Source organism: Nylanderia fulva, unplaced genomic scaffold (genome assembly GCF_048542155.1).
Source record: "Nylanderia fulva isolate GAGA-0341 unplaced genomic scaffold, ASM4854215v1 Scaffold1002, whole genome shotgun sequence".
In the NCBI taxonomy this organism is placed as follows: Eukaryota; Metazoa; Arthropoda; class Insecta; order Hymenoptera; family Formicidae; genus Nylanderia; species Nylanderia fulva.
The window spans coordinates 1-25,580 of NW_028189196.1; the positions used below are offsets into that span (position 1 = coordinate 1).

The 25,580-nt window shown below is 31.4% G+C and overlaps 1 protein-coding gene and 1 long non-coding RNA gene across 5 annotated transcripts; one reads left to right on the forward strand and one right to left on the reverse strand.

The window, feature by feature from the left end:
- Nucleotides 1-13,894: 13,894 nt before the first annotated feature.
- On the forward strand, nucleotides 13,895-18,723 carry LOC146725204 (exocyst complex component 6B-like). 2 transcript variants are annotated; one of them, XM_085483818.1, is made up of 13 exons: nucleotides 13,895-14,102; nucleotides 14,508-14,673; nucleotides 14,794-15,080; nucleotides 15,502-15,604; nucleotides 15,756-15,998; nucleotides 16,087-16,254; nucleotides 16,330-16,401; nucleotides 16,894-17,028; nucleotides 17,100-17,470; nucleotides 17,553-17,787; nucleotides 17,856-17,997; nucleotides 18,086-18,272; nucleotides 18,357-18,723. In XM_085483818.1, exons 1-13 carry the CDS (start codon nucleotides 14,035-14,037, stop codon nucleotides 18,481-18,483), a joined length of 2,304 nt encoding a protein of 767 aa, XP_085339944.1. In that variant the 5' UTR covers nucleotides 13,895-14,034; the 3' UTR covers nucleotides 18,484-18,723. The 2 variants fall into 2 exon arrangements, with proteins under 2 accessions (XP_085339944.1, XP_085339946.1); XM_085483820.1 differs by lacking the exon at nucleotides 16,330-16,401.
- Nucleotides 16,152-21,428, reverse strand: LOC114940630 (uncharacterized). Of its 3 annotated transcripts, none has more exons than XR_003821497.2 (4): nucleotides 21,365-21,428; nucleotides 21,130-21,292; nucleotides 20,328-20,384; nucleotides 16,152-20,195 (listed from the first exon to the last, which is right to left on the reverse strand). It is a non-coding gene; the product is annotated as an uncharacterized LOC114940630 (long non-coding RNA). The 3 variants fall into 3 exon arrangements; XR_003821498.2 differs by having other exon boundaries at nucleotides 21,130-21,304; nucleotides 21,365-21,422; XR_003821496.2 differs by lacking the exon at nucleotides 21,365-21,428 and having other exon boundaries at nucleotides 21,130-21,356.
- Nucleotides 21,429-25,580: the final 4,152 nt, after the last annotated feature.

A 25,580-nucleotide genomic window follows, 5' to 3' on the forward strand; every position in this document is an offset into this window, starting at 1 on the left:
ACCATACCCAGAGCGACTGGGCCATTTAAACGCCCCTAAATCTATCCCGCATGTCGAACTTACCCCCCTTAGCAACAGGCTCCGCCCTGCTGTAAGGGTTTTTATATGTTTGAGTCTAAAACGGTAAAAAATTGCTAATTATTTTTTTGGAAAGGGAACTATGCAAAATTTTTTTTCTTTAATAAATTCTTTGAAATAACTTAATTATAAAATTTGAAATTTAAAAGAATTATTTTTTATTACATAGTAATTACAAAATGGAAAAATGCCTCTACAAAAATTACACATATATCGGACTAACCGATTACTTGCTTCACCTTAATATTTTATATTTGTTATATATTTTATTATTTTATTTTTATTATTTTTTTAAAAATATTTTCTGAAAAAAAAAGGGGTTATCGAATAGCTATATCATAACCAATATCAAAATTCACATTGGATTTCCAATACGTGAATTCAAAAAAACATTCCTCCCCCCGGGTGAAATATTTGTCGTACGCCCCCCTTTAAAGGGGGCATACCATGTGACGTGCCGATTAGACATCAAAACAAAGGTCCGCCTTAAAAAATTTAGGGGAAGGGGAATAAGGATCGGCCTTTCCAATTTGGGTAAAAGAAAACCACTTTTTTAAAGGGAAAGAAAGGGATTGTTCCCACTCCGTTTTTGCAATGCGCAAACGCGAATTAGCGAAAGCACCAATTACATTTCCAGTTTCAAATGGTGCGGTGAGCGTGACGTCACCGTGACGTCATCTACGTTTGCGCATTGCGAGCATAGGTTAAAAGCTATCTTTCTCTCTCGCATCCAACTTGGACACAGATTTTTACATGGAGAACAATAGCAATTCCCCTTCCAGTAATATATGTTCTAAGGTGCCCGACGCTCACTGTCGCTACTGGGTATGGTTATACTGTGTCTACGCACTCTGCGACATCTCCCACCAATCTTTCTTCGATGCGCCATCTCATCGATTACCATGATTTACTAAATCCGCGAAATCTGATTCAGCAATTTAGAACGTGCAGAATCATTTCTTTTAACAATGTCCACTGAAAAGAATTTAGAAGTACCACAATTACAGTATTCTAATTTTACTGCACAGGACCGTGCAATAATATCTGAAGGTTTGAGAAATCTACCAAGAAATCGCTCTTCAAATCCTGCTGCAGCTAAAAGATTAGAGATTTTTTAGACTTTTTCAATAAAATGGCGCGTTGCCATGGCAATGGGATAAAGTACTTAATAATGATTTATAAATACAGCAATTAATGTAAAAAAAAGATATCAAAATATTTTCAAATAAATTTTATTTAATGAAAATTCAGTAATAAATACATCTCTTAGTCACATTTCTATTAGTCTTATATCATTGCACAATTTATGACACATAAATTAACTAGATTTTGATACAATAAAATAAAATCAAAGTAACTGCGTTGATCAAAGTAAACTATATAATAAAATTTAAGTAAACTAAAATAAACAAAACAATTTATCTTATTAATTATTATGGACAGCATCGCTCTTCAGCTGTCATAAATTCACGTAACTATTGAATTTCCAATGGTAAACGACGAAGACCTTCACCTAAACTAAGTAATATTCCATCAACTGCTTTAGATTGCTGTAATGGCTGACGTAAAGCTTCTAATAAACTTTCTTCTACATTGTTCTGTTTAGTCCTATCAAGATGCTCTATAAAAATCATATTCAAAATAAGATATAATATAATTTCTAAAAAATTAATATATTAACACGAATACAATTTATTTTAAATTACTTCGTTTCTTTGATGCTCTTGATAAATTAGCTTTTGATAATGCAACTGTATTTGAAGAAAGAGGTGTGGATATCAGTTTATTAAGTGTCATTTTTGGCGATATTAACTAGTGTGACGTTTCAAATGAACTTTCATCTAAACTGATTTTCGATTCAGAACAGCTGCTGATGTCAAATTGAGAATTGGAGTCTGATGTACTAGGTAATAATGTTGATTTAAATGGCAGAGAACTGATAGTGCTATAAAATGATATACATGTATTATGTATATATTTTCAATATACTGTTGCGCCCCCGTGTTACGCCCCTGGATCTACATCTTTGTATCGAGTGATACTTTTCGCGGGATCAACTCTTTATGCCTCCGGGAGATCGTCGTCAAGGGAGTTGTTGTTAAACAACTAAGGGTCTTCTTCTGTTTTCGGGAGACATGACAGATTTGGTCTAACGGTCGCATCGTGCGGACGTTTTCCGAGATCGGAGCTTTTTTGCATTATGAATGCACTATTTGTTATATTTCATTGGTTTCGTGTATTGGATCCTCATATTAAAGTTTATTTCCCTATTACGCGAGTGTCTTTATTTCGCGCGCGAGTGAGAGTGACTGTATATGAGTGACTGAGCGAGAGGCGTTCCGAGGACGCAACAATACATACATTGAAATAGCTATATTTTGTTATAGTCCGAATGACTATAACAATGTTATATTAAATATAGTTTTAATAATAAATTAGTAAGTCCCAATCGACCTTCGATGTTTTGTTTTCCACGTCCTGATTTTCCTGCGACCTCGTGAAGAATTTCAGACAAGGGGGGGGGGGTAACTTCCGTGGACCCATCGTCCCTTATGGACTCCCCAAGTCCCTGCCTCGGCATTTGCCCGAAGTCCCGCGGGAAAACCACGGATCAAAAACCGCGAGAGAGGCAGTCTTCGTAGAATGAACTGAAGACGAAAACCCTTCTTCCTGGAAAGCTCAGTTCGAAAATCGGCTTCTCCGCCATATCCAGAAAACTCCGTTTCTCCCCAAAGCAGAATCGCAAACACTCCTTTAATCGAAACCTCTCCCTCGAGTGAAATTTCTCTTCTTCGGAGATTCTGTAAAAGAAAAAGAAGATTACGCAATAATTAATTCACCCTACTTTTATCTGTTTAAATTTTCCTCTGAATCTTCCATAGAATAGACATTTTTCGGGCTCCAATCTATTCTAACAATTCTTATCCCTTTCCAGAAAAGGAGCTATCCTATCCGCATGCACAACCTTTTTCCTATGCCTAGGAGTCTTTTGGATACAATATACCACGTCGTTAAATCTTTTAATAACCGAATAAGGACCCTCCCAATTATTCTGCAATTTCTGGGCTTTCCCTTTACTTCTCTTGGGATTATATAGCCAGACTCTCTCTCCCTCCTCGAAAAGAATTGTTCTAACTTTCCTATCATATCTGGCTTTCATTTGCGAAGACTTTAAAGCCATACGTTCTCTAACACAAGAACGAATTTCCTCTAATCTTTCTTTTAAATTATCCACAAAATTTTCTGGAGGCAATTTCTCTTCATCAATCTTAGGACTTTCTTGTAACAAGTCTACTGGCAGTCTAAGTTCTCGAGCAAAGTACAACTCGGCAGGAGTCACTCTTGTAGTCTCATGTTTCGACGATCTGTATGCCAAAAGAAACATAGGAATCCATTCATCCCAATCTTTCTGATTTTCAGAAATGTATTTCGCCAAGTAATTGATGATTGTCTGATGTTGACGTTCTACCTGACCATCTGATTGAGGATGAAGAGCAGTAGTCCTTGTCTTTTTGATCCCAAGAAGTCGCATTAATTTTCCAAATAACCGAGACTTGAAATTCTTTCCCTGATCTGTGTGAATCTCAATAGGCACTCCATGCCTTGAAACAAATTGACTCACAAAAATTTCAGCCACAGTTTTGGCTCTAACATTCTTGATAGGAAAAGCTTCTACCCATTTTGTGAAACAATCCACCATTACAAGAAGATACTTATTCCCTGACTTAGTCAATGGAAGAGGACCAAGGATATCCATTTGCACCCTTTCTAATGGAGCTTCGACGTTATAAATTTGCAAAGGGGATTTTCCTTTTCCAGAAGGACCTTTCTTTGCTATACATATCTTGCAGGTTCTGCACCACTTTTCTACGTCTTGTTTATAATTTGCCCAAAAGAATCTTTTTCGAATCTTCTCAAGAGTCTTGTTAACTCCGAAATGTCCTCCGAACGGAGAATCATGAGTTTCCTGTAAAATTTCTTTGATCCGATCTTGAGGAACTATCAATTGAAGGAAACTAGTTTGAAGATTTGGGGCTTCCAATTTCTTATAGAGAACTCCATTTTTTAAAACGAGAGAATCCCAATAAGACCAATAAATCTGAGCCGAAACATTCTTGGTAGGAACTTCCGAATGCAATGGTCTTTTTCCTGTTTCTTTCCCTCGTATAATAAATGAAATGTTTGGATCTTTTTGCTGAGCACGACGCCACTCTTTCAGATTTTCTCCCACAAGCATAATGCGAGCGACCATTTTCTCTCTTTCTTCTGCGTTTTTCGTCTCGACTTTAGCGCAGTATTCGCATCCGAAAGCTTCACATGATCGCCTGGACAATCCATCGGCATTCCCGTGAGGTTGTCCTTTTTGATGAATAATTTCGAACTCAAATTCTTGAAGTCTTTCGAGCCATCGAGCTAATTGTCCTTCCAGATCTTTAAAAGACATCAACCATTTTAATGATACATGATCTGTACAAATTACAAATTTTCTACCTAAAAGATAGTGACGGAAAAATCTCAAGGAATCTATTATTGCTAACAATTCTCTCCTAGTCACACAATAATTCCGCTCAGTCTTGCTAAGCGTTTTACTAAAATAAGCGATCACTTTCTTTTTTCCCATCTGTCTCTGGGATAACACTGCACCAATACCGATATTAGACGCGTCAGTATCTAAAATAAATTCATCTTCTCCCTTAGGAAAAGATAGTATCGGGGAAGACGATAACATTGATTTTAATTTTTCAAAAGCATCTTGGCATTCTTTTCCCCAAACAAATTAAACTTGATTTTCTGTTAATACATAAAGGGGTTTTGCTAAAGAAGAAAATCCTTTCACAAATTTACGGTAATACGAACAAAAACCGAGAAAGCTTCGTAACTGTTTTCTAGTATGGGGAACCGGCCAATCTTTCACGGCTATAATCTTTTCGGGATCCGTAGTAATGCCTTCTTCTGAAATAATATGTCCCAAATATTTCGTATTTTTTTGAAAGAAAATACATTTTTTTGGATTCATTTTTAAATTAGCTTCTCTCAATCGCGAAAATACTAAATTTAAATTCTCTAACATTTCATCAAAAGTTTTACCGAAAATTATTATATCATCTAAATATACTAAACATTTTTTTGATAAAAGGCCATGTAAGACTCTTTCCATCAATCGTTCGAAAGTCGCGGGAGCATTACATAAACCAAACGGCATTACTGTAAATTGCCACAGGCCCCTGCCGATTGAGAAAGCCGTCTTTTCTTTGTCCTCGGAACGGACTTTTAGTTGCCAATAACCGCTCTTTAAATCTAATGTGGAAAACCAGGAGTTACCTGAGAGTTGATCTAAAATATCGTCAATCCTGGGAAGAGGATATGAATCTTTTACCGTCACATTATTCAATTTTCGATAATCGATGCAAAATCTTATACTGCCGTCTTTCTTTTTCACCATAACGGCCGGAGAGATCCATGGACTTCGCGATTCCTCTATAACTCCTTGTTCTTTCATGTCCTCAATAATTTTATCTACTTCCTTCCTTAAATGAATGGGAATTCGACGAGGTGCCTGCTTAATGGGGAGAGAGTCTTTTATGTTAATAACATGTTCTACAACACTACAGTTGCCAGCCACAATGTTTTCAGAAAATACATCAGAGAAATCATTTAAAAAGTTTGCAAAAATTTCTTTCTCTGTTTCTTTCAAATTCAAAGAATTATTTTCAAAAAGATTTTTTAAAATAGTAAGAACTTTACAAGAGTTTTTAATTCTAGAACAATTAAAAGTTTTATTTTCTTTTGACTCTAATTCATTAAATTCACCATCAAAAATATTTTGTAAATTAATTTTTTTAAGAAAGTCTGTTCCCAAAATACAATTATCATTTATGGTGGCGACAAACATAGGAATAGAAACACAATATCTTCTAATCTCTACTCTAACTTCTACTAGAAAATTAATTAAAACTTTTTCTCCTGTAGGATATTTCAAATTACAATCTTTAATTCGAATCTTTTCTACATCCTTATTGAACATTTTTTTATTTACAAGTGAAACATCAGAGCCCGTGTCTATTTTCAAAGAACATTTTTTACCATTAATCTTTCCGAGATAACAAAAATCATTTTCTCTAATTCTACCAATACTAAAATCTACAAATCGATTCGATATCGGGGCTTTTTCGGAAAAAGTCGAGCTCACCCCGCACAGCTCAACTAAACCGCGTTTCCCTTCTCCTCAGGACACTCAAATCGAAAATGTCCCGTTTTACCACACGTCCAACATTCTTTGCCCTTTGAGGAAAAATTGTTTCTTCGCCATCCCCCTCTCGAAGGATTTCTATTTTCATGATCAGATTTTCGCGCGCTGTTTTCATGGTTCTTATTATCGTTCCCGTATTTTCTATCAAAATCCTTTCGCGCGTCGTTCCTCTCCACCTTATGGAAATTCGCGCTGTTAAATTTTCCGAAATTTTCCTTCTTTCTTTCAAAATTTTCCCCTTGAATAGTTTTTATAATCTTTGCCCTCTCAACGGCCAAATTTAAAGAGGTTATCCCCTCTAATTGAAGGGTCCTCCTCAAGAAACCGTCATAGAGAGCAGAGATAAATTGCGCACACGCGATTTTATCCCTCACCGCGTAAGGACATTCGGGATATGCGAGTCGCGACAATCTTTCTAATTCGGCACCAAAAGAAGCGAGATCCTCCCCGAATTTTTGTCTCCGATTCGTGAATAAAGAATAATAGTTTTGAGTAAGATTTCCCTCCCCAAAAAGTAATTCTAATTTTGATTTTAATTCAGTAAAACTGAGGTTATCTAAATTTTCTATATTATCTAACACAGTTCGCGCTTTTCCCCTTAAATTCGCGGCTAAAGCAACGGTCTTCGCGGATTCGTCCCAATTATTCGCGCGCGCGACCAAAAGAAATTGGGAGAGGAACTCCCGCAGCGGAACTTTCCCGTCAAATGTATCGGGTTTTACTTTAAAACCGATTCTCGCGCGAAGATCACTACTAATACCTCCGCAAGCTCTATTATCGGAGTTACAAGCGATATTATTGGGAGGACTTAACTCGTTTTCATTCCGCTAGGCGATTCTCTGCTCTAGCCGGCGCAGCTCCTCGTCGCGTTGTCGCAGTAAAGCTTCGAATTGCGTGCGTTCCTGCTCTCGTTGTTCTCGCAGCTCTCTGATTTCCCGGAGCGCAGTTTGCAGCACATTTTCCTCCGAAAGAGTCTCCGTATTCGATGGCGTTCGCAGCGGAGCTTGTGAACGAGTTAGTCTGGGCGAATGTTGGGTGGTCATTTTCCTAATTATTTTTCGTAGCTCGTTGTTCGTTCGATCCCGGACGAGCCCCCAAAATGTTACGTCTTCGCGACGTCTCTTGCGCTGTCTCACAAAAAGATGTCACTCACACTCTCACTCGCGTCCGGAATGAATAAATTCTCGTAATGAGGAAAGGAGTTTTAATGAAACGACCCAATACAATAAAGCAAAGAAATACAATATAATAGGCCAAAATGCCCATCGGTCTCGTAAGCGTCCGCTCGGTGCGACAGCTAAACCAAATCTAATCATGGCGCCCTAAAACATTTGAACGCCGGTTGTCTATAAACAACCCTCCTAGGAGATGAAAAGGGATGAAGGTGCTCAGGGGATGTAAACCAGGGACGTAACAATATATATAAAATAAAACGTAAAATATTATATTATAATAAATCACCTCCTCCCATCCTATTTGAAACCTTCAACCAAAGTGCATCTTTTTTCAAATTCGTCCGATCTTGTAATGATAACTTGTAGTTCCAAAGAGCAGGTCTCTCAAATACTAATTTATTAATAAGAGTTTCATCAGTGCCATCATCAGATTTTGTTTCAACGTTATTTTTGACAGGGATTACGGCTATATCCGCTGATGTATTTATTTTTAAATTTTCATTGTGACTATATTGTGGGACTGCAATGTAAAAGATTTTTATTAAAATTATGATAAATAAAATGATTTGTAATTATAGTAAAAATGAATCACATACTCATTCTTGTTACATGGTTATCATCAATATGTAACAAGTGATTCTCTTTTCTATAACTTTCAAAACATTTATGTTCTTCAATATTGGCACAAAAACCAACATTTATTATCCAACCGCAATAGCCGCATTTTATTTTCTATAAACATTTATATACATTCTAGATTAATATTACTTTCATTAATATTCTATTATAAATATCTAATTATTAACCTTTTATTTTATTATATACCTACAGATTTTTTATTCATAATTATAACTAAAATTGTGTGTGTGTGAGGTTATCCGTGAATATTTCTTTATTCCGCGAATCACAGCGGTTAAAATTATAGCGGAACGACATGAAAAGAGCGGAATGGCTGTGATTGGTCGCGCAGGTTCCGCGCGTTCCGTTCCGCTATGAATTTCCGCTCAATGGGACATCGGCCTTACGGTGCGTCCGCGTGAGCAATGCAATGGTGTATGTACGTGTACAGATATACACCTTTATACAACCCTCTTTGCATACACCACTTCATAAAAGTCGAGAATTGGTTTCTCAGCGTTGGCAACATTGAAACCGGAGTTTCGCGTTGTCACCGCGTGAGGCCTCCAACATCAATTCGGAGTCTGGCCGAGCCTCCTGCCGACTAGTGGTGAGCGATGTTAAAAAAAAGCATCGATTCGGAAATAATCGATACAATATAAAATCGATGTTTCAAAATCGATATTTTGCCAAATAAATCGATTTTAATCGATTCTTTTTTATGCGGGACAATGCGCGCCTAATTTAAATAGCTGCAACTAAAAGGAGAAAAAACCGGCAAAAAATTAATAAAAAATTAAGTAAAGTATTATTTTGCTTTTATTAATATCCCTATTTTTTATTATTTTACTTTTTATTTATGTATATACAAAACTGAGCATGGAATATTGATGTTCCTGGTAATGGTTTGAATGCTGTATGATTTATAATTTTATCTTGTTTCTCTTAAGTGGGGAGCACACATTTTTGCATAAGCGCATAAGCGTAAGCATAAGAATCTTGATTGGTCTATAAACGTATGCACAAGAAATTCAACCAATCGAATTTCTTATGCATATGCTTATGCGCTTATGCAAGAGTGTGTGCTCCCCGCTTTATGATTCCAGAGTTGTATCTGCCTCCTTCAAATACATACCTATACAAAGAAAATATTTATTAGTTCTATGTTCATAAAAAAAGATAACCGAATAAAAATAGTACAATGAGAGTAAAGGTAGAAGCTTGAGAAACAGGTTATAATTATTAAAAACCCAAGAAATTTGATATATTATGCTATATTATTAATTCCTGTAAACATATTACACATCTTGTACATAATTTTATGTACAGTAAGAACACATGCTTCTTATTTCGCGAAGTAAAGGAAACATCGATGTTATTTTTTAATAATCGATTGTTACTCGATGTATCGATCAGCAAAAACATCGATTAAAATAATCGATGTTGTAATAAAAAGCATCGATTTTCTAAACATCGAGTGAACATTGCCCTCCACTACTGCCGACCCTTAAGCTAAACCACAGATTAATAGACAGATCGCCAAAGGTCTGGATGAAGGAGAGACCAGCATTTCTCACTGATTTCAGCGCCATATTGTAGTAGTGGTCAATGCAGTAACTATTAATACGTTCCCAAGATAAGAGCGTCTCATGCTCATGAACTCGTCCGGCGGCATGTACGAGATTTATCTTTTCGTAGCGTTCGCGTATTTCGGAAAGGACAGAATTTTATGATGTTATAAATAAATAAATAAATAAAATATTAACCTGACCTATTATAATTATTTTTTAATAAATGTTTCATTATTATTATCATCTAAGTCTAAGTCGTTTAATTAATTTTTAGTTTTTTAATAATTAATTTAATTTATTCTAATTATTTTAATATGTGAAAAATACTAATACGTATACGTTTTATAATGAATTAATATATTTCGAGAGTCGAATTATATATTTTTAATAATATAAAAGTGTTCAAAAATTATATTTGACTTTTAATTTTAATTATTTTAGCAAAGAGTTCCGAAATCTCTTACACACATAATAGGGATTTTGTTCATCCATATAATTCGCAATTAAGTATATATGTTAATTATTAATTTTAATAAAATACAAAATTAAAATTAAAGGTCAAATATAATTTTTGAACATAAATATATTTAATTCGTTATAAAACGTATACCCGTGATAGTATTTTTCTCGTACAAAAATAACTAGAACAAATTAAATTACTCATAAAAAAATTAAAAAATAATTAAATAATTTATATTATATATGATAATAATAAAACATTTTATAAAAAAAACAGATTCAATAAATATAAGTATTGAAAATCTCTCCTCCAATTTTAAAGTCGACCAGACTGGCAATAATTTATTTAAAAAATTAGTTAAATTACAACGTTTCGGCTGTCATTGCAGCCCTTTTCAAGTAATCAGATTAATACAATAAATCAAATTTACAGCAAACCCCCGACAAAATTAACCATTGTTTTGATGAACAATGTATAACTGACAGAAGTGAGCACGAAAAAAAAAAATAGATGTCGACTGTTAGCAGGAAACTTAGTCACAGTGACTAAGTTTCCTGCTAACAGTCAACATCTATTTTTTTTTTGTGCTCACTTCTGTCAGTTATACATTGTTCATCAAAACAATGGTTAATTTTGTCGGGGGTTTGCTGTAAATTTGATTTATTGTTTTAATCTGATTACTTGAAAAGGGCTGCAATGACAGCCGAAACGTTGTAATTTAACTAATTTTTTAAATAAATTATTGCCAGTCTAGTCGACTTTAAAATTGGAGGAGAGATTTTCATTATTTATTACTGGCGACTCTTAAGGATTATCATTTAAATATAAGTATATATATAACATGTACTTATATTTATTGAATCTGTTTTTTAATAAAATGTTGTATAAGCTTAGAAAACTTGACTTTGACGTAACTAGCAAATTTTATTTAATTATTTCACGACGGTTTGACGTAATAAAATGTTTTATTATTATTATATAAAATATAAGTTTAAATTCTTTAATTAATTTTTAATCTTTTATGATTAATTTAATTTACTCTAATTATTTTTGTACGATAAAAATACTATTATGGGTATACGTTTTATAATTAATTTAATAAATTTGTGTTTAAAAATTATATTTGACCTTTAATTTTAATTTTTATTTTATTAAAATTAATAATTAACATATATACTTAATTGCGAATTATATGGATGAAAAAAATCCCCATTATGTGTGTAAGAGATTTCGGAACTCTTTGCTATAAAATAATTAAAATTAAAAGTCAAATATAATTTTTGAACACTTTTATATTATTAAGAATATATAATTCGGTTCCCGAAATATATTAATTCATTATAAAACGTATACGTGATATTATTTTTCTCATATAAAAATGACTAGAATAAATTAAATTAATTATTAAAAAACTAAAAAGTAATTAAACGACTTAGACTTAGATGATAATAATAATGAAACATTTTATTAAAAAAAGATTCAATAACTAGTAGGTCAGGTTATAATTTTTTATTTATTTATTTATAACATTATGAGCTATTAAGCTCATCATCTCGTTCGCTCTCTGTCTTGCTTTCATTCGGCAAGTCACAAACGATATATGATACTCGTATGTTCCTACTTCAACTCTCGAGAATCTGAAACAAACGAAACTCGTGTCCAATATACAGGGTGTCCGGTAACTAACAGACCAATGATTACAAATGGATTCTTTGGTCAATTTGGGAACGATTTTTCCTCAGCGAAAATGTCGAAAAAGGTCATCATTTTTTACAACTTTCCAATCTTTGTCATTATGTATCTTTATAACTAAGCCTTAAATTAAAATTTTATTATAGTAAACTCTACCTGAAATTAACTGAAGAATGTAATTATGTTAGACTTTTAACTCCAAAACGTTTAGTTTTCAAAAAACCTATTTTTTTCAATCGCTTATAACTCGAAAATTATTGACTTCTCAACATTTTTGCTAAGGAAAAATCGTCTCCAAATTGGCCAGAGAATCCGCCCTTAATCATTGGTCCGTTAGTTACCGGACACCTTGTATATATTATATAAAAGTGTATAGCACGTCAGAAGCTTGTGAGCTTACAGCGATAAGTAAAAACAATTGCGTATTTATTTCATTGCGTTTATCTGTTTAAACGCGCGCTTTAATTTTTCCAACGTTTTTGCCTGTTTATATTTTAAAGGTCCTCTCTTCTAAAAATCTTGTTTTAAAGATCCTCTCCGCGAGCAAAATTCGAAAACATAAATTATTTAATATTTTTACTTTATTATTTGTAAATCCTCGGTAATTTCAAAATTTTTCTATTTGAAAATTATTAATTTTCTATTGCCAATTAATTTTATCACAGACTTTACTCTTACTCCCATTGCACTTTCGTTTGCGGTTTTCAGTATACGATTTTTTATCGTAGTTACTGAAAATTATTATTGTGAATTATACTTGTGCAGTGATTTGAAGAATTTACAATTTCGTTGAAATTGTTGATTTTTCAAAAAAATTACGAGATTCGCGGAAATTGCGTGCTTTCTTGGCATTTTCCGTTCGCGGCAGGCGGTTTATTTTTGATTGTTGCAAGTGTTTTTGTTTTTTTTTTTATTAAAATAGATAATAATAATGTGAAATAAATCACGATATTTGACAGATGTGCATATATATAGAAATTGTAATAATAATAATATTATATCATAAAATTGTAAATTGTTTCAATTTTTTATAGACTGCGATAAAAGATTTTACATTTGGATAAGAAACTGCGGTAAGTAAAAATATAAAATTCTTGAAAACGTAAAAATATTTGATAACGTAAAAAGGTGAACTTTGAAAAATAAGGAACTTAAAAATTGCACTAATAAATGGGCTATATATATGTGAGCCGTGCGCGGATGTAAGGTGTGTTATATCGAAATTTAATTAATAGAATTGAGAATTAATCCCAATTTTAAGTCTTACAAATGTCCAAGCTAATTTTTTGTACCTCGTGTACATTTTTGAAAGTTATATCGAAAAATTAAATTTCAATATGCGTCTTACATCTCACATTTCGCATACGGCTCACATATAGCCTATTTATCTCTTATACTTTATTTCAACCCTTATAGAAATTTATTACTAGTAACGCCAATTTATCACTTATTTCGAGTAATTAATCACTTTTATTTCGAATACTTAAATTACTGTATATTATAGTATTTTAAATACTCGAAATAATAAGTGATTAATTGGCGTAGTGATAAATTTCTACAAGAGAATAAGGAGCCTTTAAATTCTTAATGTAAAAAATTTCAAGTAATTTTCTTTAATAAAATTTAATTAAAAAATTTTTGAACACTGTGTTAAATCACATTTAAAATCGTGATTATTTCAATAAAAAAACATTTTATGTGTAAAAAATATATTTTTTATATTTAATAAATTTTATATATATATATATGCATATGTAAAATATTCTCTCTCTCTCTCTCTCTCTCTCTCTCTCTCACACACACACACACACACACAACGGGGGCCAAATCTCTCAAATTGGTCTCATGATCAATTAGCCTGGATTCGCACCAGGGGCAAAGTCTGTTGGTAATGTCAAACGAATTTAGCCTGGACTTGCACCAGGGGCAAAGTCTTTTGGTCGAGTCTACGAAATTTAGCACGGACTCGAACCAGGGGCAAAGTCTTTTGGTTCAAGTCTACGAATTTAGCACGGACTCGAACCAGGGGCAAAGTGTGTCGGTAAGGGGCAAAGTCTATCGCACGAAGATGGCGGTCTCTTCTTTAGGCAGGCCTTTGGCGATCTGTCTATTAATCTGTGGCTAAACTGTGTATCAGTTTTGTTTCTATCACTCCTATCGATCCTTAACTGGTTTTCGAATTTGGTAACGATGCAGTGTTACGATATTTTGATTCAGGAGATTGAAGGCATTGATGATTATTTGGGACCAACATTCCGGTAAGTGATATTAATAAATTGTATCTGTCCATAGAGATTGAAGTATGTGCTCTTGAAAAACTATTTCTTCATTTAAATACGAAGAGTTGGAATTGGTATACATCAAAATATATTTGCATTTGGAGATAGTTTTAAAGAGAATTAACAGTATATCTGTATATATACATTTTGTATTTCAAATAAATAACAAATTAACATGTTAAAAGTGTCAATCTATTATAAAGTTTATCATGGTGTCAAAACAAATATTTTATGAAATAGAATCATACTGATACTAATAGTATATTAATCTTGTTTTTAGATTATTAAAGCAAAAGTGATACTAAAAAAATGCTTAAGAAATTTATATGATTAAAAAATTAGAAAGAAAAAGTGTTATTTTATTACATTTGTTTTGTGTTTTAGAGCAATTTATGATGGACATGAACATCAAAAGTTTATGGAAAAGCTGGATGATTGTATTAAAGCTCATGACAAGGATATTGAGAGAATGTGTAATCATCATTATCAAGGATTTATTGATTCTATTCGAGAACTCTTACAAGTGCGCTCTCAAGCTCAACAATTAAATGTTAGTTTTATATGCTTTAAAAATAATAATATAATAGCTTAATAGCACTATAATTGTTATATATAATAATTATTATATATTAAAAAGATTATCTTTCAATATTTGAATTAAATTTTGCAGGTAGAAATATTAGAGCTTGATAAACATATTACTGCTACATCTAACAAAGTGATTGAAATGGGCGAAGAACTTGTAAAAGCTCGCAAGGTTGAAAGTAATATGGCTGCTGCTGTGAACAGTCTCACTATGTGCCTTCCTGTCTTAGCTGCATATGCAAAGTTACAAAAACAATTAAAAGATAAGCGTTATTATCCAGCATTGAAAACATTGGAGCAGTTAGAGCATCATGATTTGCCAAAAGTTACAAATTACAGATTTTCTTTTCAAATCACACAACAAATTCCACAGTAAGTTTAATTAGAAATAAGAAATATTGGGTTTGTTCGTTTTAGCTGTACTGTGCACTAGTGTGATAAGTTAGGGTGAAAAAATATACATTTATCTAATTCTAAGGAGGAGGGCTAATAAGGCCGATTTTTGGGCCAAAGTGTCGCACGTATTTGATCGCATATTTGTATAGTTGAAGTCGAGAGCTTTCCAAAACACCCTATGGAAAGTTTTTTTACATTGGGGAAAGTGAAAGTTATAAGTCCTCAAAGTTAAAGAAACACACATATGCATGAAGTAGACTGCCTTAATTTTGTGTGTGTGTGTGTGTGTGCGCGTATCTGTTAGTGCGCAGTAGTACAACTAAAACAAACAAACCCATTTTCTTCTGTTATATATAGAGTTGTAAAAAAATATATAAGATTATTTTCTTTGTGTCAGATTGCGGGAAAATATAAAAGATGCTTCTATGTCTGATTTACGAGATTTTCTAGAAAATATCAGAAAATATTCACGAAAGATTGGTGAAGTTGCAATGAGGCATGTGGGTATAATTTATTTATACTTAGTATCTTTATTTCTATATTAATCTTATATTAATATTATCTTTATTCCTATATATGTTTGTATAATTTATTATATAAATTAAACAGTATTATATATAATTTATTAATTTTATCATCATTTCTTATTAGACTGCTGAACAGTTAGCAATTGAAGCAGAAATTATTGGAAGGAAGAAAAAAAGATCTTATATGAACAATCAGTTAAATGAGGCTGAAGAGGAACTGAGTGCACAAGACTTAATGGATTTCAGTCCAGTATATCGATGTATGCACATTTATACTGTGCTTCGAGAAGAAGAAACCTTTAAAATTTACTATAGACAGCAGAGAAAACAACAAGCTAGATTAGTCTTACAACCATCTATTAATATGGTACATATATACATCTATTTATTAAGTAATGAGTAATATATATTTATATACTCTAATAATAATAATAATAAATATTTTTTATTTTTAGCATGAAAGTATAGTTGGATATCAAACTTATCTGTATGGCATTATTGGATTTTTTGTCATAGAAGATCACATATTAAATACAGGTAATGGACTAGCTACTCGTGCGTATTTAGATGAGCTTTGGGAGATGACATTATCCATAATAGTCAATGCTTTACGCACACATTCGGTAAATATATTATTATTTTCAATTATTATATGTTCGTTATAAGTAATATAATATGAAAGAATCTGTATTTTTTAGGCATATTGCACAGATGCTACACTTATATTAAAAATCAAGAATCTTATTATGTTATTTAATACTACTTTAAGAGTAAGTAACAAAGTTTGTCTATCATTGTTTATACAAGATGTTCCTAAAATTCCATATGTTCTTTTAATATATAATAGATTATTTAGTTAATTTGGGAATAACTTCCTCAACAAAAATGTCAAGACATCAACAATTTACGAATTATAAACAATGAAAAAAAGAAGGGTCTTTTTGCAAATTAAACTTTGTGGATTATTAAGGAAAAATTATCTTTAAACTAGCTTTAAACCCGTTTTACGCGCAAGAGTAAAAAAAAGAAAAAAAAAACATTGTCGTTATTCTCGAAAAATTTCAAGAGAATCAGTCTATTATGAATGTGTAGTTTGCTGTCAGGCAGACAGATAGATAGACGGTATTTACATAATAGATTGGTTAGAGAATCTGTTATTAATAAAACATCTATTGGTTTTGGGACATTGTATATGTATATATTTATGCATATGTAAATTAAACAATTTTTTATTTATTGAATTTTTTATTTGTTTTAAACAGAATTATGGCTATTCTGTAGAACAACTTTGGGATTTATTACAAGAAATTAGAGTGCATTATAATGAAGTATTAATGAAACATTGGGTTCAATTATTTAGGAATATTTTGGATGAAGACAGTTTCTTGCCAATTCAAGTAATTATGATGACCATTAATCTATAACTTTTTTTGAATTATTATTATACTTTTTGATTATTATGCTTCAGGTTACAACGCAAGCAGAATATGATGAAGTTCTTAATCTATTTCCTTATCATGATAAGGATTTACAGAAAGCAGAGTTTCCCAAAAAATTTCCATTTTCGGACATGGTACCAAAGGTCTATCAACAAGTGAAAGAATTTATTTATGCTTGCTTAAAATTTTCAGAGGATTTAAATTTTACCCAAACTGAAATTGATGAGATGATATGCAAAACAACAAATCTTTTACTAACAAGAACTTTCAGTGGATGTTTATCGTCATTATTTCACAAACCTTCTTTAGCGCTTTTGCAAGTAGTACAAATTATAATAAATACGGGATATCTCGAAAAATCTACAAAATATTTAGAGGAATTTGTGTCTAATATCACTGGGTAAGAATCTAATACTATTTATTTTTTTAGACTTTATATTACATATATATGTGTGTGTATATATATATAATAAATTGTTTAGCACATTGCATCAAGGGCAATTGAGCTCTGTGGGCGTTGAATCTGCTATGTTTCGAGTTGCACGGGATGACGCCGAGAAACAAATTTGTGATAAATTAAAAAAGAAGCTAGATGAATTTTTAGAATTGGAAAATTATGATTGGAATTTAGCAGAACCTCAAGGACATGCTTCAGGATTTATTACGGATCTTATAGCGTTCTTACAGAGCACCTTCACATGCTTTACTAATTTACCAGTAAACATCGCAATTTAAATATGTATCATACGTTTCCGAAATTCGATAATTGATAGTTAATTTTTTAGGACAAAGTAGCTCAAGTGGCATGCAAGTCTGCATGTTCTCACATTGCTGAAGCTATATTAGGTATATTAATGAGTGCAGATGTGAAACAGATATCTATGGGTGCATTGCAACAAGTTAATTTAGATACAATACAATGTGAACGTAAGTTTTATTATGTTTGTTTTATGTATTTTTATGTATGCGTGTGTGTGTATTTTTAAATATATTCAAATCTTATTGTGACTTCTAGAATTTGCTGCTTCTGAGCCTGTCATTGGTCTACCAGAAGGAACTTTATTGCAATACTTTTTGCAATTAAGACAATTATTAGATTTATTTATGAGCTGGGATTGGCCTACATATTTTCATGATTATGGTCACGATTGTAGTAAATATAATTTAGTGACTCCAAATATGGCTGTGCTCCTATTAGAAAAGTATGTTCTATATACGTTATATATATATATATATATATCTTGTATGTTATTCCTGTGTATAAAATTTAAATAATATTTTTTTAGATTAAAAGAATCTGATAAAAAAACAATGTTTACTGTGCTGAAGAAAAGCGAAAGAGATAAAAAGAAACTGCTTGAAACTGTATTAAAACAGTTGCGTCAACTGGCACAGACTACCCAACAGCAATAAAAGTTGCAATCAAGTTATGTAATATATGAGAGCTTTACAACAAGAAAACACAGAATGTGATGTAATTAGCTGTCGAATAGAGAATTTTAGAGTCTCGAAAAAATTGTTTATAACTGATGTAATGTTGATTATATTGTCATGTAATATTGTGTTTATGTGAGTTTCTTGCTAGAAAGCTCCTTATGTGTTTTAAGAAAATGTGTAAATATATAATTTTTATAAACAAGTATTGCAATTCGATTCTTGATGAATATTATAAACATTGTTTCATATATTATTTGATTTTTCATGTCAACGTCTTATATTTTGATATATTGTATATTTTGATATTTTGTAAATATTCTTTGATTCTGTAAATTACATATGGCATCATTATTAATAATGTAATGTAATAATTATTACTAATACTTTCCTAACTGAAGGTAACTGTAAGGTGTCTGAGTCAAATAATAGCAACACTTTTATTTATTATGATTTTGTAAAAATTCATACATTGTTTTAATTTTAATGCAATTTTAATTTTTCAAAAAATGTTTGTGGTTCCTCTAATCTCCATAAATTTTAAACTATTGGGATAAATTTTATATATGAATAGAGTATCATTAAAAGATGATGATTGGTATTGAACTTGACTAGGATCATTGTGAAAGGGTTCATTTTTCATAAAATTTTGAATTAAAAAAATGTAGTTATGCTCTATCTTCCATAAATTTTAACATATCAGAATATCATCAAAGTAATTGGTATTGAATTTGGTGATGATCAGTGAAAGGATTTATTTTTTATGAAATTTTGAATTTTTAAGAAATGTGCATTTGTTAATTGTCGCAAATTTTTAGATATCGAGCTAATTTTTTTTGTATATGAATAAAGTATCGTAGAACTTATAAATACCCACACAGCACAAAACTCAACAGAAATGTTGCAGAAACATTTCAAAGTTTCAAAAAAGTTTCAAGTAACACTGAAACGTCATTATAACATCTAAGAAACATAACATAGAAAAAGTAACATTTGAAACATTTATGCAATCTTTCATAAACATATTTGTGACAAAATAGCAGACATATTTAAGACGTATATGAAACATTTTTGAATAAATTTTGCGAAGGTCTCTGAAATGTTTTGTGCTGTGTAGGTATGGAAGGGAAATAGCGTATATTTTCTATAGTCAAAACTGTGTCCGACACATACTATTTAACATGACTTCACTATAGTGTCCTTTGATTATATAAATAAAACCTTGGTATCGATTCTGTAACTTTTTCTAAAGTGTAAACGTGAAAAGTGAAAAATTTTCGTCAATCGCACATCGATTTCATTTTAAAATCAATGCGTGATTAGTGGAAATTTTTCACTTTTTACGTTTTTACTTTAGAAAGTTACAGAATCGATACCTATCATACTGTTATAGTTATATATATAAATATAAATATATACACATAAATATATATGGACGCAATTATGCAATATATATAACCAACTACCAATTTTTCTAATTTCGAGATTATTATTTCAAATTGTGCCTGATACATTCAGACACAATTTGAAATAAAAAGCTTAAAATTGAAAAATTGGTGAATAATTCCATATTATGGATAACTGCGTCTATATATGTATACATATATACATAATATAAAGAAAGGTCTCCATCCCCACCCTTTCCTATGAGGCACAACCAAACAATTTGCCTCTCCATATTTTATATCTATCTGAAAAAGAAAAAATAAATTAGAAGTCAGAACGGCCCCTCCCCGCTGTTTTTTGTGACGCATATCCAAATTAATACAACTCTGCTTCTTCAAAATATAAAAAAAAATAAAATACAAATATGCAAAACTTACCAAGAGTTTGGTAGACCAAATAAAAGACTCATCTTATATCACTCTCGTCGTATTCATCTGAAATAATTTAATTTTTTATATAGCAATTAGTAATTTTTTATTTATTATTGTTATTAAGAATAAAATAAAAAAAATTTATATTATACAAAGTGTTTCAGTTTAAATAATGCATTGCTATTTTTTGGATCAATAAAAGGCTTATTCTATCAAAAAATGTTTTATTTAAAAGTATAGTAGGATTTATAACTTTTGTGTGTGTATGAAACATTTTTCGATAAAAGTCTTCTTTTTCGAAAAATATAATAATGCATTATTTAAAATAGAATACCCTGTATAATTATTCAAATATATTTATATTATTTTATACATTTATTTTTTTATTCTTAATTTTATTTTTTTTTATTAGTTAATATAACTAAATTCATATGATAGAAAGGTTTTAAAGATCCGAACGCGGATGTTGATGCGTGTATTCCGACGAAAATATTTATTTCTTTAGGGAGATAGAGGGGGTTTGATGGAAATTAAAATTTCAAAGATGAAATTATTCCATATATTTAAGTCTTGGTAGTGACCAAGTAACATTTTGTGCCTTGTGCATAATTAATTAATCCCGATGAAAAATTAATTTTCGTCGGATAATATATATACACACGCATCAACATCCGCGTTTGGCTCTTTATGTATTAAATTTAATATATTGAGAGCCTAATAGAAATGTATTAACGTTAATAATTAAAATTTTAATAAATTTCTATAATTTATAAATAATTATTATAAATTATTACATTTTTTTATTTACCATTATGCTCCAAATTTTCCGTTTCCTCCAATAGATTTCTGTCCAATAGAATCTGTAGATCTTCGTTTATCCTCAGGATCTGGGGATCGATTGTATATTGTGACGTCCTGCCATTGGTTGAAACCCTAAATTTTTTCGCGCTAACATCATTTCTTGCGAGAACCTATATAATTAACTATTTTGAGAATGATTTAACTTAGAATTAGACACTTTTATCATTTATCGTTAGTAATACCGAGAGAAAGATGAGAGCGGCCAGGCCGGCGTTTTGGCTGTTACCGTTTTTACGGGACTGCTTGAAGCGCCCCTCGCACCCGTTTTTAATATCGGAACTAACTGCACACCCATTTTCTGGCAGGGTCGATAAAGTTTGTATTTGGTGCGAGTCCGTGCTACGCCCATAATTTTCGTGTTAACACAGTATCACGTATTCATTCTGTATATGTGCGATCTTTTCTCTTTATATATATATATATATATATATATATATATGTATTTATATAATTTGTATAAAAACTAAAATATAATTATTAAAATATATATATATATGTATATGTGTAATGAAATATATAAATCTTATTTTAATTAAAATAAAAAGAACGATTAATTGTTCGACCACCTGGATTTTGGAATGTAATTTTTAATATATATTATATTATATTTAATATTTATCGCCGCTTCTATTAATATGAAGTGCAATGTCAACGTGCAATAATGTACAATTATTTAAAGTTTCCATGCCTAATGTATCATGCCGGTATAAAAGAACGTCAAGTAGCATGCGTAGCCGAGCAACTAAGATGACGAGCTGAAATCGTGGACATTTCAAGTTCAAACCCCTGCCTTTTTCAGATTTTTTTTTCACTTTTTTCAAATAAGTTATTATGTGTATAAATGTGTAATAATCAATATATCATTATTTGATAATTTTTTTTGTAATGGAACAAAATAAATTATTTTTTAATTCTGCAAGGAATTTAATTATTAATGCAAACGCCCACACACATAATTTAGATATTCAATTTTTTTTAGTTCAAATGTTTCTTGCAATCTGTATACGACAATCAGTCCACTCGCTGTGCCACAGATTGCATCGCATTATACGCTCAGAGTTATAATACGATAGAGATCGCTTTACGCTGTTTTTCCTTGAAATAAATAAATTTTACGTGTTGTGTACGCGTGTTTAGTATATTTGTTTCTTTCATATTAATTTTAACTATAATTAGTTTTTTAATTAAGATTATTTTAGTGTTAGTTGTTTATTTGTTAGTGTCCTGTTTTCTTTAATTTCGCATTTTTTAATTTTCTTTTTTTTTTGGTGTTGGTGCTAATTATTATTTTTATTTTACAATGTCGAGTAAACACCGGTTTTACGATAAATGTGTGTATTTAAATTGCACAAATATTAGGACAAAAGATGGAAAACGTTTATTTCGATTTCCATTACAAACGGGTGCGAGACATGATTTATGGTTACGCAATAGTGGTGAGTTTATAAAATTGATTTACTTATTTATATCAATATATAATATATATTGATATGATATATGAAACAAATATATATATATATTCTTTGTTTTTTTTAATAAAATATGTCAGATATTATGTATGTTTACGTATGGATTACGTTGAAGTGTTTCTTTGCCGCGTTTTTCTGATCTCGCCGAACGGTTCGCGAATCCTGTGCGAATAAAAAACGATGCGCGTGTGTGTGTGCGTGCGATTGTGATGATCAGTTTCAGTTCGTCTTCAACGCTTGACGAGAGAAGAGGTCCCGAACTGCTGTAAGTTTATAAAAACATATTTTTGTACAACACATTAGAACGATTTTATATTATTTTTTTTGTCTAGAAAACGTTATATTAATAACCGTTATGAAAACGATCTCGACGACGGTCGTCACCGGCATCGTCGCCGTCGTCGAGATCGTTTTCATAACGGTTATTAATATAACGTTTTCTAGACAAAAAAAATAATATAAAATCGTTCTAATGTGTTATACAAAAATATGTTTTTATAAACTTACAGCAGTTCGGGACCTCTTCTCTCGTCAAGCGTTGAAGACGAACTGAAACTGATCATCACAATCGCACGCACACACACACGCGCATCGTTTTTTATTCGCACAGGATTCGCGAACCGTTCGGCGAGATCAGAAAAACGCGGCAAAGAAACACTTCAACGTAATCCATACGTAAACATACATAATATCTGACATATTTTATTAAAAAAAACAAAGAATATATATATATATTTGTTTCATATATCATATCAATATATATTATATATTGATATAAATAAGTAAATCAATTTTATAAACTCACCACTATTGCGTAACCATAAATCATGTCTCGCACCCGTTTGTAATGGAAATCGAAATAAACGTTTTCCATCTTTTGTCCTAATATTTGTGCAATTTAAATACACACATTTATCGTAAAACCGGTGTTTACTCGACATTGTAAAATAAAAATAATAATTAGCACCAACACCAAAAAAAAAAGAAAATTAAAAAATGCGAAATTAAAGAAAACAGGACACTAACAAATAAACAACTAACACTAAAATAATCTTAATTAAAAAACTAATTATAGTTAAAATTAATATGAAAGAAACAAATATACTAAACACGCGTACATAACACGTAAAATTTATTTATTTCAAGGAAAAACAGCGTAAAGCGATCTCTATCGTATTATAACTCTGAGCGTATTATGCGATGCAATCTGTGGCACAGCGAGTGGACTGATTGTCGTATACAGATTGCAAGAAACATTTGAACTAAAAAAAATTGAATATCTAAATTATGTGTGTGGGCGTTTGCATTAATAATTAAATTCCTTGCAGAATTAAAAAATAATTTATTTTGTTCCATTACAAAAATATTATCAAATAATGATATATTGATTATTACACATTTATACACATAATAACTTATTTGAAAAAAGTGAAAAAAAAATCTGAAAAAGGCAGGGGTTTGAACTTGAAATGTCCACGATTTCAGCTCGTCATCTTAGTTGCTCGGCTACGCATGCTACTTGACGTTCTTTTATACCGGCATGATACATTAGGCATGGAAACTTTAAATAATTGTACATTATTGCACGTTGACATTGCACTTCATATTAATAGAAGCGGCGATAAATATTAAATATAATATAATATATATTAAAAATTACATTCCAAAATCCAGGTGGTCGAACAATTAATCGTTCTTTTTATTTTAATTAAAATAAGATTTAGGGTGCGTTCCGTTATGCACTGCAAGTACTGGCACTATGACGTCATGCAAGTGTACTGTTGACAGCGTTCCTTTTTAATTTTGTGCACTTTGAAGCTACTGCAAAATAGTAAAACGGAACGCACTACAGTACGCTTTCAGCAGACTTTTAACTAACCTTTTTCGCTAATAATCATCGAGTGAAAAATTGGTGAAATGGATAATACCATTATTGCATTAATTACATATAATTTAATCGAGAATATATATGATTCGAGTGAGTCATCAAGTGAAAGCGATTTGGAAATGGAATTAATAAATGAAATGAGACGACAAATTAAAATACCTAGAATAAAATGTAAAAATTACGTTAAAAATATTGTATCATTATATTCAGATATGGAATTTAAAAGTTAGTTCCATCGTACACATGGAGGTAGCCATCTTGATTACTGCGAGTGCTTTACCTCGCCGGTTGCAGTAATCGCAACAGGAAATAACGTCAAAATTAATGACGTCATATACTCATGATAGTACTTTCGCAGTGCACTGCTATCTATATCGGAACGCTATTGGTAGTACTGTCAGTACTTGCAGTGCATAACGGAACGCACCCTTATATATTTCATTACACATATACATATATATATATTTTAATAATTATATTTTAGTTTTTATACAAATTATATAAATACATATATATATATATATATAAAGAGAAAAGATCGCACATATACAGAATGAATACGTGATACTGTGTTAACACGAAAATTATGGGCGTAGCACGGACTCGCACCAAATACAAACTTTATCGACCCTGCCAGAAAATGGGTGTGCAGTTAGTTCCGATATTAAAAACGGGTGCGAGGGGCGCTTCAAGCAGTCCCGTAAAAACGGTAACAGCCAAAACGCCGGCCTGGCCGCTCTCATCTTTCTCTCTGGTAATACCGGCATAGGGAATTTTCTAGTTGTAACTAGTCTAGGGACTAGCAACGCGACCAATCCAACACAACTAGCGCATACCTATAAATTACTAGTCGTCGCCATCTCTTACAACCCTAAGGGTGCCGTCACATGAGGCGTAACTTGCGTTAAGGGTCTACAGGCGACATAGTGGAGACGCCTATCAGCCGGCTGGGAATGACGGATTCGTTTATCCCAGATATTAGCCAAAATACTTAATGAATCTTATTAAATTTACGATATTCTTAATCAGTAGGATTGTCCG

What these genes read in the sequence shown, in the direction of transcription:
- LOC146725204 (XM_085483818.1), top strand. Translation starts at nt 14,035, where the DNA reads ATGCAGTGTTACGATATTTTGATTCAGGAGATTGAAGGCATTGATGAT. An exon ending in CTCAAGCTCAACAATTAAAT is followed by an intron (nt 14,674 to 14,793) that starts GTTAGTTTTATA and finishes TAAATTTTGCAG; the next exon opens with GTAGAAATATTAGAGCTTGA. An exon ending in AGATACAATACAATGTGAAC is followed by an intron (nt 17,998 to 18,085) that starts GTAAGTTTTATT and finishes TGTGACTTCTAG; the next exon opens with AATTTGCTGCTTCTGAGCCT.